Raw genomic sequence first — 16,727 nt, 5'->3', positions numbered from 1 at the left:
CAGACGGAGGTGGCTTGAAATCTGTCTCGTTACAAGGAGTATTGGACACGATGCCCCCCCTGCTATATCCCCGCCAACTGGTGGCACGCCGACGACGAGGGCTCTCGGCCTCAATCCGTCAACCACAAACTCTCCGGGATGAAAGAGAAGGACAGACTCTGTTCGTTCGTTTCGGTGGGGGGGGAGGGAAAAAAACAAAAGCTAAACAGATTTTTTTTAAAACCATTTTAATGATGCTTAACAAAAGAACAAAAATTACAATACAGATTAAGTCCAGTCTGGGGACCCTCAGGTTAGGTCCAGTCCAGTCTAGGGCCCCTCAGCTTCGGTCCAGCACAGTCTGGGGCCCCTCAGCTCCGGTCCAGCACAGTCCAGTCCAGATCTTATCAGGCACAAAACCAGGAAAGGAACCTGGAAAGAATATTGTTATTGCAGGTGTGAGGGACACAGACACAGACGTCACCATGACATCAAACAGCAAGAGGAGACTCCTCCTTGAATCACAGACACGACCGGGCGGCGCCCCTCTGTCTGCTCACCTGCACCTCCTCTTCCTCTTCTTGTCCTTCCCAGCAGCCTGCTCCTCCTCTCCCTCGCTCTTCCTCTCCTGAGATACGGTCTCCGCCACTTCCATTGGCTCGTCCTGATCTTCTGTCTCCACCGACATGCAGCTCAGGGACTTCAAAAAGATGCACCAGCGCTTCTGAAGCAGAGACAGGAGAGTCACGTTAAGAGTCGGACTGGACACTCCAGGACATGAACACTGCACTGAGAGAGAGAGGGGTTCATACAGACACATGACTGGACACTCCAGTACATGAACACTGCACTGAGAGAGAGAGGGGTTCATACAGACACACTGACTGGACACTGGACAGGAGTAAAGAGAGGATCAGAGCATTACCCACCTTCTTTTTCTTCTGTCTCACAGGAGGTGGTGATTGGACCTCCTCCAGCTGGAGTCCTTGGAGGGAGAGAGGGGGCAGGAGAGGGACAGCACAGGGAGAGAAAGAGAGAGACAGGTGAGTCAAGTGTCCCAAGAGCACAGAGACTCTGCTGAGATCACACTCGCAGTGAGTGAGCCTGGGTGTAGCCCACTAATACTGACCCACAGGACACCACAGGACAGAGAGGAGGAGGAGGAGAGAGACACACTGAGGACAGAGAGGAGGAGGAGAGAGACACTGACAGACAGGGCTGAAAGAGAGAGAGACACTGAGACCCAGGGACAGACAAGACGGCGAAACTCCACCACAGACAGGACAGGAGGCAGGGTGGGACCAGCACTGACCTCCTTCCTCTCTCCTGCCGGAGGAGCTGTCTCCACCTCCTCTTCCTCCTGCAAGTCAAGAGACAGGCTGAGAGAGAGACGGGCTGGTGGGACATCGGCGAACAGAGCTGAAGGCAGAGAGCCGGGGAGACAGGCCCAGCTGGGACAACGCAGGACAGACAGAGTGACAGACAGAAAGGAAGGAGAGAGAGAGACAAAGATGAAGGCACAGAAAGACAACGGGCAAAGAGAAAGATTGAGATTGAGGGACAAACAAACCGAGAGAGAGAGAGGAAGGTGAGAGAGAGAGACAGAGATCGAGGGACAGACAGACTGACAGATGGGGCTGAAAGAGAGAGACAGAGAGGCAGGGACAGACAGACAGCAGGGTGAGAGAGAGACAGAGATCGAGGGACAATAATTTGGTTTCGAAATTTATTCTGAAAATATACAATCATTCACTCCTGAAAAATATCGAGTTCAAATTATACATTATGTACAATATTATAATCAACATATGGCTAATCATCAAAAATAAAAAAAACTGTACTGGGGGAAACAGCTGGCTGTGCTGTTCTGGACAGAACACACTGAGGTCCAGTTTCCACCTCCTGCAGGATCAAACAGCACCCCCACTGGCTCTCCAGTGAACAGAAGGACAGACAGAGAGGCTTCAGGCTGCAGGGTGACAGTGTCTCTGTGAGCTGAAAGACAATCAGGACAGAGGATGATAGAAGAACACACTCTGTCAAGAATATAGAGCCCTCTAGTGACCCTACTGTAGACCTGCTCACCGCCCACAGTGACGATCACAGTGCTGATACTGCTTCCCTTAAGGTCCCTCACTGTGTAGTTGCCCTGATCAGCTGGAGTGAGGGAGCGGAGTGTCAGAGAGCTGTTCTGCACTGTCACTTACTGTTCGTACCTGGGGCCAGGGAGCCCTGCGCTGCTCAGTAAGACTATACAAGACTGGACAGATCCTGCAGGATCAAACAGCACCTCCACTGGACCAGCAGTGTGGAGGGGGAGAGACAGAGAGGCACCAGGCTGCAGGCTGTGGACTTCTGAGTGAGCTGAAAAGGGACAGGTAGAAACATGTTGAATATTTAGTTTTACAACAATACCTTGAGTTTGGACTGCGATCAGCTTCATTTTGTATTTCAGCTGTGAAAATGCAATTTCAAAAATGCACGCCCCAGTCATGTTAGGTTCAAGTTACAGTTGCATCACAACTCAATACATTTGCAATTCACTTCAAATGTTGTTTTTGTTTGATCCAGTCTGTCCTCACCTAAAGGAGATATGGACTCAGTCTTTGGAATTTGTATATATATATTTCAGTGATCCCTCAGCCATTCCTTCTGTATTGTAATTCAATTTCTCTTTTAAAATTCCTTTCCCACTTCTAGGACCTGCAGTTGCTGAACTCCACAATGGCTTCTATTGGAACGTCTGTGACTGAGACCAAGTAAGTGTTCACTTTTTTTATGAAACCATAATTTATTTTGGAGCAATGAACAATTCTTATATAAATGCAATAAAATCATTATGCTCAAACTATGAGAGAGAAAATTAAGGATAATTTAAGAAATCAGTCTTAGCTTGTTTCTATACACAGATGGTTTTATTTATTTTCAAAGGAAACCCACGAGGATTCCCCTGGTGTGCAAGATATGCCTGAATACTTTTGATCAGCTTCCTGCTCACTTGAAGAGGGCGTGTATGAAGCACGCCACGGCAGAAGAGATCAGGATGGCCTCTCAACAGGCGAGGAAGGACATGATAAATCACCTGAAGAACATCGTGGATTACAACAGAATAGAGATCGTGTCTGGCGAGGCAAACAGGGCAGTGGTTGTAAGACTGCTGGAGTCCTTGGCATTAGGGACTAAATATACTAAACGCATGATGCTAAAATGTTATTTTCACATATATTAATGTAATAAATGATTGCTTATGCTTTATGCACTACTTCACTGCTTCACTGCTCTATGCTGTCTGGAAATAAATCCTCAGACTGCTTACTGCCCTGGGCATGTACCAATAAATCCGAATGCACATCTGAATCCCAAACAGAATCTCTAGTAAAATACGATCATTTGTGAAACAGGCAAATGACTGTCTCAGGGGCCCATTCCTCATTCTCAAGACACATGTATGCAGTACGTACACCATGCATTGAGCAATAGGGACTGAAGACACCACAGGTAAGGTTAGAAGTCATTCTGAGGTGCCACATGTGAGGGATACAGCTAGGCATCTGAAATGCAGGGTTTGAGAGCCTTCAGGAGCACTGCATCCTTTGAGACAGACCCGTGCGTGTTAAACAAATGATCATTTCTTTCAGCATTAGGGACTAAATATACTAAACGTATGATGCTAAAATGTTATTTTCACATATATTAATGTAATAAATCATTGCTTATGTTTTAACAACAAATCTAATTAAAATAAAAGCTTAAGTTTTGTATTTATCTTGTACCATAGAACATGATTTTCTTTGTATTTCATGCCCACAAAGTGTCCAAATGTTCTATGATCATTTCTTTCAGCATTAGGGACTAAATATACTAAACATATGATGCTAAAATCCTGAAAAAAGGATGTGCTCCATCTCGTCAGTAGATTGGATTCCAAAACTGATTTGGGTCAATATACATTACCTTTGAAGATAAGGTACAGTCTACTGTAGGGAACCATCAACATAGAAAGCATTGGCCTTCCCTGGGGGGCAGGTAGGTGCAAAAGATAAACCTTTATCCTATCTTTATCCTAAGATAAGTGGCCAAGCTCATCATGTTGCCATAGTAGACAAAGTTCTATAAAATGTTAAATAACTTTTAAAAAAAGCATTTTGGTCTTTCAGTACTGTACAAGGTGAATTAAACTGTCCCTGGTAATGCAAAGTAATTAGAAGCATCCCAGAAACTTTATCTCTAGAGACATTAGCTGTTTTATATCATGTAATTTAGTGTGATGTTGTCAGAATTCAAGGACATTATCACACACAGAAATTGATTCAGTTAAATCTAAAAAACACAGCTAAACATGGGTTTAAATGTAAAATAGAAGTCTTACCTCTTGTCAAAAGATTTAATTCAAGAAGTGAACCTCAGATCCTTCTTTGAAAAAAGTAAGTTCAAATGAAAATGATTGTTAAAAACTGGGCTTTCAATAAATGACAAATTTAATCTAATACTGCTCTGATCATGGTAGCAGGAAGGTGTGAAAATTACTCTGTACCTAGGAGTATTTTGATCCCGAGTTCTGAATCCCAAACAGAATCTCTAGTAAAATAGGAGGCACTGGACTATAAATACCCATCCATGTTATAACACACTCACCAAGGGTTTTTTAGTTTAACTCTGAGCTTTGGGAGATTTAATACCTATGGTACCCATATTCATCCTTTATTTAAGGGAAGTACACATCCTAGACACACAGGAAACCCTCTTGCCCCAAGGGAAGACCGATACTTTGGATGGTAATGATTGAACTTGGCTTACAACAGACATCTTTTGAAATGGTAATTCTTTCAGGTGGCTTGGCAAACTTCCTGCCCCAGCTAAGACAGGTACTTTGGATGTTAATGCTTGAGACTAGACATCTTTGGAAATGGTCATTCTTTCCGAGGGCTTGGGAAACTCTATTTCTTTGAATGCACCTGCACTGTTGAATATACTTTAAACCCATGCTTAGCCAAGTTTTTAAAATTAAATTATAACGATTTCTGTGTTTGATAATGGTAGCAAAGGCTTACTGGATACGAGTGTCAAGTGTCGACACGAGTGTGAGCAGCGTCGATTCGAGCGTGAACGGTGTCAACACGAGTCCTGTTGTTCAGTACAGTGTCAATACGAGTGTGAACAATGAGTCCTGTTGTTCAGTACAGTGTCAATACGAGTGTGATAAGTGTCGACATGAGTGTGAACACTGAGTCCTGTTGATCAAAAAAGTATTAATAGAAGTGTGAACGGTGAGTCCTGTTGTTCAGTATAGTGTCAATACGAGTGTGAACAGCGAGTCCTGTTGTTCAGTACAGTGTCAATATGAGTGTGAACAGTGAGTCCTGTTGTTCAGTACAGTGTCAATACGAGTGTGAACAGTGAGTCCGGTTCTGTACAGTGTCAATACGAGTGTGAACAGTGAGTCCAATTCTGTACAGTGTTAACTCATTGAATTCCCTCTTGCTCTGCACAGTGTTACAGGTGAGAACACGTGTTTTATTCTTTGCAGAATTAACACAGACAGATACTGCTGTTGAATACTCCACAGTCAACAAACCCCGAGCCGCACAAAGTGAGGATCTTTTACTTCTATCTATTAAACTAGCAGAAATAAAACATCATGATAACTTCTTGCTGCTCTGTCCAGTTTTAACACAAGTGTGAACATTTGTAATAATAGTGAGTCCGGCTGTTGTGTACAGCGTGAATACAAGCGTGAACAGTGAATCCTGTCGTCTGAACAGTGTCAATACACATGTGAACAGTGAGTCCTGTTGTCTGAACAGTGTCAATACGCATGTGAACAGTGAGCCCTGTTGTTCAGTATGGTGTTAATGTAAGTCTTATCCTGTATAGTATAAGTTAACATAAGTATTGACCCGTATCCTGTTCTCTACAGACATCACACTACCCAACAGTGATGTGGAGTATGCCACCGTCAACAAACCGAGAGCAGCACAAAGTGAGAACTTTTTTAACTCTTTACCACAGTATAAAACCCACAGGAGTAATGAGAATGACACTAAAAACAACAACACTGATAGTGAACAAGAGATTTTGAACAATACACATTCTAGTCAGATTTAAATACCCACAGACCTGACCGTTGGAAGTAGTAAAAAAATGCAAATTATTTTTTTTCTGCGTGCAGGTTTTCTAAGAATTGAAGAAAGGTTAAAAACGAGAGAACGCCATTTGGTTTTTCAAGCCTGTCTGGTAGTTAGTGATTAATTGGACCCATGATTTAATCCACCTGTATCTGGAGAGAAGCCAGGGTATCGGCATCAATAACAAGGCTGGGCAGCTTGTTCCCCATCCGCCTCTGTGTAAAGACGCGTCACCCATTCTTGGTTTTATTTTCACCTTTCACTATACGTGAAGAATTCCAAAAGGTGCACAAATGCTCTGGAGCTATTCTGTGGTTCGGCGATGTCTCTAGAGCCTTTTGTCACAGTGTGCGACTTCCCTGTGTGTCTCCCTGAACGGGCACTGACCTGCAGGAATGGGAGGAGACCGAGCTGGGACGGTTCTGCCATGTCAGCGAAACTCTGGACCCCGACTTCATCTGCCAAAGAAACAGCAGCGTCAATTAACTCAGCCAGCGAGTTCAACTGTCGCCTCCCTTCTCTCCATCTCTGTGTGTCCCATCTCTTCATAACCCGTCTCCTATCAATCCTACTGTGTTTCATTTACTCTTCCTCACTCTGTCTCCTGTCCGGTTGTCTGCACTTAAAACTGAGGTATTTCCTGTGATCTCCTCTCTCTCGCTGTGTCTCCTGTCCTGTGTGTTTGTTACTGAGGGATTCTCTGTGATCTCCTCTCTCTCTCTCACTGTGTCTCCTGTCCTGTGTGTTAGTATGTTTGTTACTGAGGTATTTCCTGTGATCTCCTCTCTCTCACTGTGTCTCCTGTTCTTCAGTGTTTTAATTATTTTTAAATTAAAAATAATTTAGCTCATTCCTCTCTCACTCACTGCGACTCCTATCCATTCTGTGTTCAGTTCCTCTGACTTGCCTCTTGCATCAGCGCTAGCAATATCATGCATCTATTTAATTTAAAATTATTGATCTGTCACCTTGATAGTTCGATCTCTGCTACAGTTAACATAGATGGCACAATTAAAAGGACGATGAGCTCAACATCTGTGCGCGTCTAATTAACTGAACCGTACAGAACATTGTGCCTCAGCTAGTCTCTCGCTGGCGGGGTCGCCCATCGGCTAGGCCACGTCTCCAGGAAATTCTGCGGACTGGACACTGCGGGAGGGTGGGGCTGTGTTTCCGCACGAACGCCGGAAATCACTCAGGATCTCCAGAGAGACTCCTGTAGCCTTACAGCATCACAGTCACAGGCCTCAGCATTGCAACTGTATAATATCAAACGCCCAGACACCCTGAGGTGAGGCCGACCAGTCTGAAGTATTACCTGTAAACACCAGGCACACTGGAACCTGACTTCATCGTCCACTTAGCGCAGAGGTGGGGCGGACAGTCAGATTTCTGGGGAGAAAAAAAACAACACCAGGAATTTAGCATACTGAAAGGATCATGGAGTGATGATCTGGCTGAACCCGCTTGGCTGAGGGCTCCTGGCCAGAGGACGAGGAGGCTGGGACCCCCCCTGCACAGCGAGGAGGAGTGACCAGGGGGGGCAGCTACACAGGTGGAGACGGGGTGAGAGAGGTACCCGAGGGTGAGAGGGGGATCACGTGCAGTATTGACAGTGTTTCAGGAGAGGAGTCAGGAGTGATTGCTAAAATATCGACAGCCGAGTCTGACCGAACTAGGGTGTGGCAATCCCCTTGAACTTTCATCACAAACTCCTGTCTTCCTGCGGTGTCTCTGAGGAAGCTACCATTTTTCACTGGCTAATAAGAGGCGGAAGAGGTGTTAGTGGGACAGCAGGGGGGCGCTCACCCTGCGGTCTGATACCCCAGTATAGTGACGGGGGACACTATACTGTAAAGAGGCGCCGTCCTTCAGATGAGACGTAAAACCGAGGTCCTAACTTTCTGTGGTCATTAAAAATCCCAGGCTGTCTCTCGAAAAGAGTAGGGGTGTAATCCAGGCGTCCTGGCCAAATTTCCCATTGGCCCTTACCAATCATGGCCTCCTAATAACCCCCCTCTCTGAACTGGCTTCATCCCCCTGCTCTCCTCCCCACTGAGAGCTGGTGTGTGGGGAGCGTTCTGGCGCACTATAGCTGCCGTCGCATCATCCAGGTGGGGGCTGTACATTGGTGGCGGTAGTGGGATTCCCCATTCCCTGTGCAGCGCTTTGAGTGGAGTGTCCAGAAAAGCGCTATATAAGTGTAAGCAATTATTAGTAAGGCCCCTCAGTAGTTGAGATCTCTGTTATACCCATCTAGAAACATGCAATCAGCATGTTATTGATGAAGCAATAGTCACAACATTATTCCACACCTCTAACCTTGCACTAGGGGGCGTGCTTCAGGCTCGGGCCAGGGTGAGAGGCGGGTTATGATGACAGTCATGCTTTCTACACCTTATACTGAGCTCAGAAATGGACCGAACGGACATCTCACGAGCAGATCCCTCCGCGTATAAGAAAGGCAGCTTGTCTCGGCAAAAATACCACGGATTCACATCCGAAATATGATAAAAAGGCAAAAACCCCACACTTGGAATGCAAACGTACCCTAAAAAGGAAACACGGTTTTAAAACCAACTTGATTTTCCCCTGGGGAAACCTTTTTATGGACACATATCGCATCTATTACACATGTATAACTAAATATAAAGATAAAACTTAATATAAGAAGTCATGACATATCACACATGACGAAGTCTGGTCCAGAAAAAACAGTTTACACTGACCCACCTTTATTTACCCTGGTCACTCACTTCTATTAACTGTTTTAATAAGGGTAACAAATGAATATTTGTTTCAATTTGGGATCTACATCTGGGAGCCCTGAAATGTTGGCCAGAGGGCAGAAGCCGATATTCAGACGTGAGAATATATTAAAAACAAGGATCTGATGTTGTTTTTCACCTGTCTAATCAAAGCTTGTTCAAAAATTATCTGATTATAGGACACACAAGTTTATAATCATACTCATTCCACTTTTTAACCCCGTATATATGCACAATATGAAACGTATATACACTAAATCTCACGTGTGACTCCCATAATATACATTTCTTTACGAAAATTAGGAACACTTATTACAATTATCAACCCCCCATGACGAGGCAATATTTCATACCTTTGTTTCTTTGTGGGTTCAAAGTTCTGTCCTGTCGTTTCACACGTAATGTTTTGGTAGTTATCTCAATTTTCCTTTGCAATTCTCTCCAAGATCATCATCAACTTTTTGTAAAACGCTATACACAACTGATATTTAAAGAAAGTCCTGTACCAAAACGTCTTCGTAGGGAAAGACAACTTTTTTTTCCTTACGTTAGTTGCTACACGCTTACTCATAAAATCCATTCACCGCCTTTAAAAAAAAAGTTTCGTTTTTTATTGTGGTTCACTGACATTTCTGTCACAATTCTGAGGGACCCCAAATAAAATTCACTTGCCGGTATAAAGAAGCCGGCGAGGTTAAGACAGGTATCGAGCCACCTGCGTATCTAACGGACGTTTAAAATAAAATGGCGTGTAATGTTGCGAAGGGCTACTGTTTTTTTATAGTTTGTCGATTGTAGGGGACGTGGGCCGCGACAGAAATACTGGTCGGAGTAGGAAAAGGTTTATTGATGGTTTATTGTACCGCAACGGTCACAATTGACTCACCAGCAAAGATGGCGCCGAGGCCACATCGACTCCCTCCCGCCCTGCCTCGCACCGAAGCTCGAGCTGCGGAGCGCGACGCCGAACCGCCGGTCCGCGGGCGCGGGCGCCGGACATAGACGTCATAACCCCTTCCGAGGCGCAGGAATTATAGATCACTGTAGTTTCTTCTGGACCCGGGTTAGGGACAGTGTGCCCTCCGTGAGAGTCTTCTGAGGAAGCCAGTGTCTCATGGGTGTCCAGGCTGGGTACCATCTGTCCATCACAGGACACACAGACACACACACTCACACACCCTGGACAGGACACCAGTCCATCACAGGACACACCCACACTCACTCACACACCCTGGACAGGACACCAGTCCATCACAGGACACACACACACCCTGGATAGGACACAAGGCCATCACAGGACACACAGACACACACACTCACACACCCTGGACAGGACAGCAGTCCATCACATGACACACACACACTCACTCACACACCCTGGACAGGACAGCAGTCCATCACAGGACATACACACACTCACTCACACACCCTGGACAGGACAGCAGTCCATCACAGGACACACACACACTCACTCACACACCCTGGACAGGACAGCAGTCCATCACAGGACACACACACACCAGGTCCAGTTTTCCCAGAAGCCAATTAGCCCAAAAGCCTGTCTTTGGACCCGGAGAACACAGGGAGAACATGCAGACTCCACACAGACAGTCCCCCCCGGGTCCAGACCCGAGCCCGGAGCCCCCCCGCGCTGAACCCCTCCGTACAGACGGCCGCACACAGCTCCGTTGTTCCCGATTCCCGAGGTGATCTGTTAAAAGAAGCCGGTGTGTTGCCTCCAGGTGAGGCCCGCGGCCCGACGCCGGTGGTGGCGGTGGTGGCGGCGGCAGAGAACGCGGCGCCGGTGCCGACGACGAGCAGGGCGCCCCCCCCCCTGTGAGCCCCTCGACGTCGGGGCCGCGTCCCGCCCCAGCGACAGCGCCCCCCGATCCGGCAGGCGGCCGGTCTCCCGCAGGGAGAAGACGATGGAGCAGCTGGGGAAAGTGTCTTCCGTCCGAGGTAGGAGCAGCAGGGCTGGGCGTTTTGTTGGAGCGAAGTCCCCCTCCAGATAACCCATGAACCCCGTCTCTACTGTCACTCCAGTCAGGACAGGAGGCTCTACTGTACACAGAGGGTGGTGGAGGTGGGGAACAAACCGCCCAGCCCTGTGGTTGAAGCCGATACCCTGGCTTCTCTCCAGACACAGCTGGCTGAGCTCCTCCAGTCAGGACAGGAGGCTCTACTGTACACAGAGGGTGGTGGAGGTGGGGAACAAGCCGCCCAGCCCTGTGGTTGAAGCCGATACCCTGGCTTCTCTCCAGACACAGCTGGCTGAGCTCCTCCAGTCAGGACAGGGGGCTCTACTGTACACAGAGGGTGGCGGGGGTGTCGAACAACTCCTTTGTTCGGGGCCTTGGGGCATTCTTGTTGTGAAAGGCGCTATATAAAAAAAAACTTACAGGTTTGGGTTTTTCGGAGATCTTTTCAGAGATCTTGTCTGACGTGCCCGTTTCAAAAACGTAACGACACTCCTCACGCCCAAGCGCCGCCGGTCTGTGACGTAACGTATCCTTACACAACCATGACGGTTTCATCATGGACACCACGAAAGCCCGAAATGTGGTCGACGTTTTAATTTGGCAACGCCACGATGGATCCCAGTTTTTTTTTTTATTTTGGAGGCCAAAGAGGACAAAAAAGGAAACGTCCGGAGTGGATCGATGGTCATCTCTGCAGTTGTTCTGATGTTCTGGAAAAAAACAAACAAAAAAAAACGGCTCGCTTGCCCGGTCGTGTAGTGTTTCCACACCCCACGCAAATCAGCTTCTCTTCGCTCCCGGGGGCTCGTCGCCCGCCGCACCCCTCTCACGTGATAGGGGCTTCCCCCGGCTGTGACGTACTTACCCTACCCCCTTTGGCCAACGTCATACCGAAGGTCGGCGATGTTGACGGACTGTCTTGTAGCTGATAAGGGTTTAAATTTCGACTTAAGGAGTTGGCCATCGTTATATTTCGCGAGGTATAATACGGGGGGAAAAATAACATTTATATTTATCAACGTACTAGTAATACTGGGTGGATGTCACGTTCCCCAAAGTTCAGTGCCTCTCTGTAATAAAGTAGAAACGCGACATTAAACTCCGTTCGAAACGGGAGAAATCACCAGGACACGATACAACTGACGTCGGGAACAGAAAAAAAGAACTCCTATTCCCATTTGTAATGACCCCGTCGTGTTTTTCCCGGTGTACGCTTCTCTTTCGGAGACCGTTTCTCTCTGGTGTTGTTTTGCTGTTGGAATAAATGCCGAGGTGACCCTTCTGTGTGGAGTCTGCGTGTTCTCTCCAGCGGGTCGTTTCCTCCACCGCAGGGGCTGGTCGAACCGGGGTCTCCCAATCGTCACAGAAGTGTGTGTCGTTTTGGGTGGTGGGGGGTGCATCGGGGATACTGCGCCCTGAGGGTGTGGCCTCTCACCTTACTACGGACGATGGAAGAAGACCTGTACCTTCACGAGTCCGGGTTGTGAAAACTTCTTCTGGCAGTTCAAAACGTTTAGAAGAGACTACAGCGCTACCCTGTTTCCATTTCTATCGCGTATTATTATACAGTCATAAGTATCTGTACTGATCACAGAGTCCCCCTCTCACTGCCAGGACTGAAGCCCAGTGCAGCACGAATAATAATAATAATAATTAATAAGTCTGGACCCTCCACTCATGGCTCTTCCCAGGTCAGGGGGATCCCCTCCAGCCCCCCCAGTGTGCAGCCCCCACCTGGATGATGCTCCAGTCCGCTCAGCACACAGCAGCTCTCAGTGGGGAGGAGAGCAGAGGGATGGAGCCAGTTCAGAGAGGGGGGGTGATTAGGAGGCCATGATGGGTAAAGACCATGGGGGGAATCAGGCCAGGACACTGGGGTAACACCCCTACTCTTCTCCAGAGACACCCCGGGATTGTTAATGAGCACAGAGAGTCAGGACCTCGGTTTGACGTCTCATCCGAAGGACAGCACCTGTTTACAGTCCAGTGTCCCCCGTCACTATACTGGGGCATCAGGACCCACACAGACCGCAGGGTGAGAGCGCCCCCTGCTGGCCCCACTCACACCTCTCCCAGCAGCAATCTTAGGGGGGGGGGGGGGAGGGAAAGAAACAAAAGCTAAACAGATTTTTTTTAAAAAAATTTATTGATGCTTAACAAAAGGTCATCAGTCCAGTCTGGGACCCCTCAGCTTCAGTCCAGTGCAGTCTGGGGTCCCTCAGCTTCAGTCCAGACTGGGGTCCCTCAGCATCGGTCCAGCACAGTCTGGGGTCCCTCAGCTTCGGTCCAGCACAGACTGGGGTCCCTCAGCTTCGGTCCAGTCTGGGGTCCCTCAGCTTCGGTCCAGCACAGACTGGGTTCCCTCAGCTTCGGTCCAGTCTGGGGTCCCTCAGCTTCGGTCCAGCACAGACTGGGGTCCCTCAGCTTCAGTCCAGACTGGGGTCCGTCAGCATCGGTCCAGCACAGTCTGGGGTCCCTCAGCTTCGGTCCAGCACAGACTGGGGTCCCTCAGCTTCGGTCCAGTCTGGGGTCCCTCAGCTTCGGTCCAGCACAGTCTGGGGTCCCTCAGCTTCGGTACAGCATAGCCTGAGGTCCCTCAGCTTTGGTCCAGTCCAGTCTGGGGCCTCTCAGCTCCAGTCTAGTCCAGTCTGGGGCCCCTCAGCTCCAGTCCAGTCCAGTCTGGTGTCCCTCAGCTCCAGTGCAGTCCAGTGTGGGGTCCCTCAGCTTCAGTCCAGCACAGACTGGGGTCCCTCAGCTTCGGCCCAGCAGTCTGGGGTCCCTCAGCTTCAGTCCAGACTGGGGTCCCTCAGCTTCGGTCCAGCACAGTCTGGTGTCCCTCAGCTCCAGTCCAGTCTAGTGCCTCTCAGCTCCGGTCCAGTCCAGTCTGGTGTCCCTAGGCTCCAGTCCAGTCGTCTGGTGTCCCTCAGCTCCAGTCCAGTCCAGTCCAGTCCAGTCCAGATCTTAGCAGGCACAGAACCAGGAAATTAACCTGGAAAGTATATTGTTATTGCAGGTGTGAGGGACATAGACACAGACGTCACCATGACATCAAACAGCAAGAGGAGACTCCTCCTTGAATCACAGACATGACCGGGCGGCACCCCCCTGTCTGCTCACCTGCCCCTCCTCTTCCTCTTCTTGTCCTTCCCGGCAGCCTGCTCCTCTTCTCCCTCGCTCTTCCTCTCCTGAGCAACGGTCTCCGCCACCTCCATCGGCTCGTCCTGATCTTCTGTCTCCACCGACACGCAGCTCAGGGACATCAAAAAGACGCATCGGCGCTTCTGAAGCAGAGACAGGAGAGTCACGTTAAGAGTCGGACTGGACACTCCAGGACATGAACACTGCACTGAGAGAGAGAGGGGTTCATACAGACACACTGACTGGACACTCCAGGACATGAACACTGCACTGAGAGAGAGAGGGGTTCATACACACACACTGACTGGACACTCCAGTACATGAACACTGCACTGAGAGAGAGAGGGGTTCATACAGACACACTGACTGGACACTCCAGGACATGAACACTACACTAAGAGAGAGAGGGGTTCATACACACACACTGACTGGACACTCCAGGACATGAACACTGCACTGAGAGAGAGAGGGGTTCATACAGACACACTGACTGGACACTAGACAGGAGTAAAGAGAGGATCAGAGCATTACCCACCTTCTTTTTCTGCTGTCTCAGAGGAGGTGGTGATTGGACCTCCTCCAGCTGGAGTCCAAAGAGGGAGAGAGGGGGCAGGAGAGGGACAGCACAGGGAGAGAAAGAGAGAGACAGGTGAGTCAAGTGTCCCAAGAGCACAGAGACTCTGCTGAGACCACACTCGCAGTGAGTGAGCCTGGGTGTAGCCCACTAATACTGACCCACTGGACACCACAGGACAGAGAGGAGGAGAGAGACACACTGAGGACAGAGAGGAGGAGGAGAGAGACACTGACAGACAGGGCTGAAAGAGAGAGAGACAGAGAGGCAGGGACAGGCAGACAGCAGGCCGAGAGAGACACTGACAGACAGGGCTGAAAGAGAGAGAGACACTGAGACCCAGGGACAGACAAGACGGCGAAACTCCACCACAGACAGGACAGGGGGTAGGGTGGGACCAGCACTGACCTCCTTCCTCTCTCCTGCCGGAAGAGCTGTCTCCACCTCCTCTTCCTCCTGCAAGTCAAGAGACAGGCTGAGAGAGAGACGGGCTGGCAGGACATCGGCGAACAGAGCTGAAGTCAGAGAGCAGAGGAGACAGGCCCAGCTGGGACAACGCAGGACAGACAGAGAGGACAGACAGGGAGACACACGAAGAGACACAGGGAGAGAGACCCAGCTGGGACAACGCAGGACAGACAGAGAGCAGGGAGACACACGGAGAGAGAGAGGAGGGAGGGAGACCCAGCTGGGACAACGCAGGACAGACAGAGAGCAGGGAGACACACGGAGAGACACAGGGAGAGAGACACAGCTGGGACAACGCAGGACAGACAGAGAGCAGGGAGACACACGGAGAGAGAGAGGCGGGGGGGAGACCTAGCTGGGACAATGCAGGACAGACAGAGAGACAGGCAGGGAGACACACGGAGAGACACAGGGAGAGAGACCCAGCTGGGCCAACGCAGGACAGACAGAGAGCAGGGAGACACACGGAGAGACACAGGGAGACAGACCCAGCAGGGACAACGCAGGACAAACAGAGAGCAGGGAGACATGGAAAGAGACAGGGAGAGAGGGACAGACACAGAGAAAAAGAGAGACTCAGACAGAAGGACAGAAAGACAGAAAGAGAGAAGTACAGATGGACAAAAAGACAGAGAAAAGGACAGAAAGAGAAAAGGACAGAAAGACAGATGGACAGAAGGACAGATGGACAGAGAAAAGGATAGATAGAGTGATGGATAGAAAGACAGAAAAGGACAAAAAGACAGATGGACAGAGAAAAGAACAGAAAGACAGAAGGACAGAGAAAAGGACAGATGGACAGAGGGACAGATGGACTGAAGGATAGATGGACAGATGGACAGACAGACAGACAGACAGACAGACAGACGGACAGACTCTGCCCCACTTGCCTCGTCAGACATCTCAGCCTCTCTCCTTGCCCTCCACACCGGGGAGCCCCAGGCGGGGCCTGGCGGGGCCGGGCGGGCGATGGGGGGCAGGACGGGTGGGGGCAGGGGCAGGGGCACCGCCCCGGGCAGCAGGGGGGGCTCGAGGGGCATGGCGGGGAAGAAGGGGGGGCGGCGGGGCGGGGCGGTTAGGGGCCTGAGGGGGCCGGAGGGGGGGGCCGGGGGCGGGGAGCGGAGGGGGCTCTCGGGCGAGGAGGGGGGGGACACCGAGCGGAACGAGCCGGGCGAGCCCGAGCGGGACGAGCCGGGCGACCCCGGGAGCTCCAGCTGCAGCTCGGCCGCCCTCTCCAGCTTCTGGACGAGCTCGGGGAGACACGAAGACACCACAGGATTCTGTCCAGCGGGGAGAGGGGGAGACACAACGCAGGGGGGATGAGGAGCAGAGATTACGCCTGGACAGGTGAGTGTGTACACTCTGTCCAGTGAGAGTGTGGACAGGTGAGTGTGTACAGTGTGTCCAGTGAGAGTGTGGACAGGTGAGTATGTACAGTGTGTCCAGTGAGAATGTGGACAGGTGAGTGTGTCCAGTGTGTCCAGTAAGTCCGGACAGGCGAGTGTGTCCAGTGTGTCCAGTAAGAGTGTGGACAGGTGTGTCCAACAGTAAGAAGCTGTCTTACCCTGTAACCCAGCTCAGGGGTGTTAGGGGGTGCTCTGTCTCCTCCCCAGATCTCACCTTCAGGTCGTGTGAAATGCCGGACCACTAGGAGACGCTGGAAACGAGGACACAAGACAAAGGTCAGGTCCACAGA

At 49.8% G+C, this 16,727-nt stretch overlaps 1 protein-coding gene and 2 long non-coding RNA genes across 8 annotated transcripts; 1 reads left to right on the top strand and 2 right to left on the bottom strand.

Moving 5' to 3' along the window:
• Nucleotides 1-216: 216 nt before the first annotated feature.
• On the bottom strand, nucleotides 217-9,830 carry LOC138243121 (uncharacterized). 6 transcript variants are annotated; one of them, XR_011191985.1, is made up of 8 exons: nucleotides 9,759-9,830; nucleotides 7,423-7,496; nucleotides 6,492-6,562; nucleotides 1,821-2,343; nucleotides 1,292-1,339; nucleotides 909-956; nucleotides 540-703; nucleotides 217-411 (listed from the first exon to the last, which is right to left on the bottom strand). XR_011191985.1 is itself a non-coding variant. In XM_069198627.1 (5 exons), the coding sequence occupies exons 1-5, from the start codon at nucleotides 2,471-2,473 to the stop codon at nucleotides 310-312; spliced, it is 657 nt and encodes a 218-aa protein (XP_069054728.1). In that variant the 5' UTR covers nucleotides 2,474-2,915; the 3' UTR covers nucleotides 217-309. The 6 variants fall into 6 exon arrangements, 1 of the variants encoding a protein (XP_069054728.1); XR_011191983.1 differs by having other exon boundaries at nucleotides 909-964; nucleotides 1,292-1,974; nucleotides 2,196-2,343; XR_011191981.1 differs by having other exon boundaries at nucleotides 909-964; nucleotides 1,292-2,343.
• Nucleotides 1,483-3,241, top strand: LOC138243122 (uncharacterized). The gene is made up of 4 exons (XR_011191986.1): nucleotides 1,483-1,567; nucleotides 2,108-2,357; nucleotides 2,680-2,738; nucleotides 2,911-3,241. It is a non-coding gene; the product is annotated as an uncharacterized lncRNA (long non-coding RNA).
• A 3,154-nt stretch (nucleotides 9,831-12,984) lies between the features above and the next one.
• On the bottom strand, nucleotides 12,985-15,893 carry LOC138243250 (uncharacterized). Its single transcript, XR_011192070.1, has 4 exons — nucleotides 14,972-15,893; nucleotides 14,525-14,572; nucleotides 13,969-14,132; nucleotides 12,985-13,840 (listed from the first exon to the last, which is right to left on the bottom strand). It is a non-coding gene; the product is annotated as an uncharacterized lncRNA (long non-coding RNA).
• Between the last annotated feature and the right edge of the window lie 834 nt (nucleotides 15,894-16,727).

The sequence above is a fragment of the Lepisosteus oculatus genome, chromosome 14 (genome assembly GCF_040954835.1).
Source record: "Lepisosteus oculatus isolate fLepOcu1 chromosome 14, fLepOcu1.hap2, whole genome shotgun sequence".
Taxonomy (NCBI): domain Eukaryota; kingdom Metazoa; phylum Chordata; class Actinopteri; order Semionotiformes; family Lepisosteidae; genus Lepisosteus; species Lepisosteus oculatus.
This window is presented reverse-complemented; position numbering and strand designations above follow the sequence as displayed.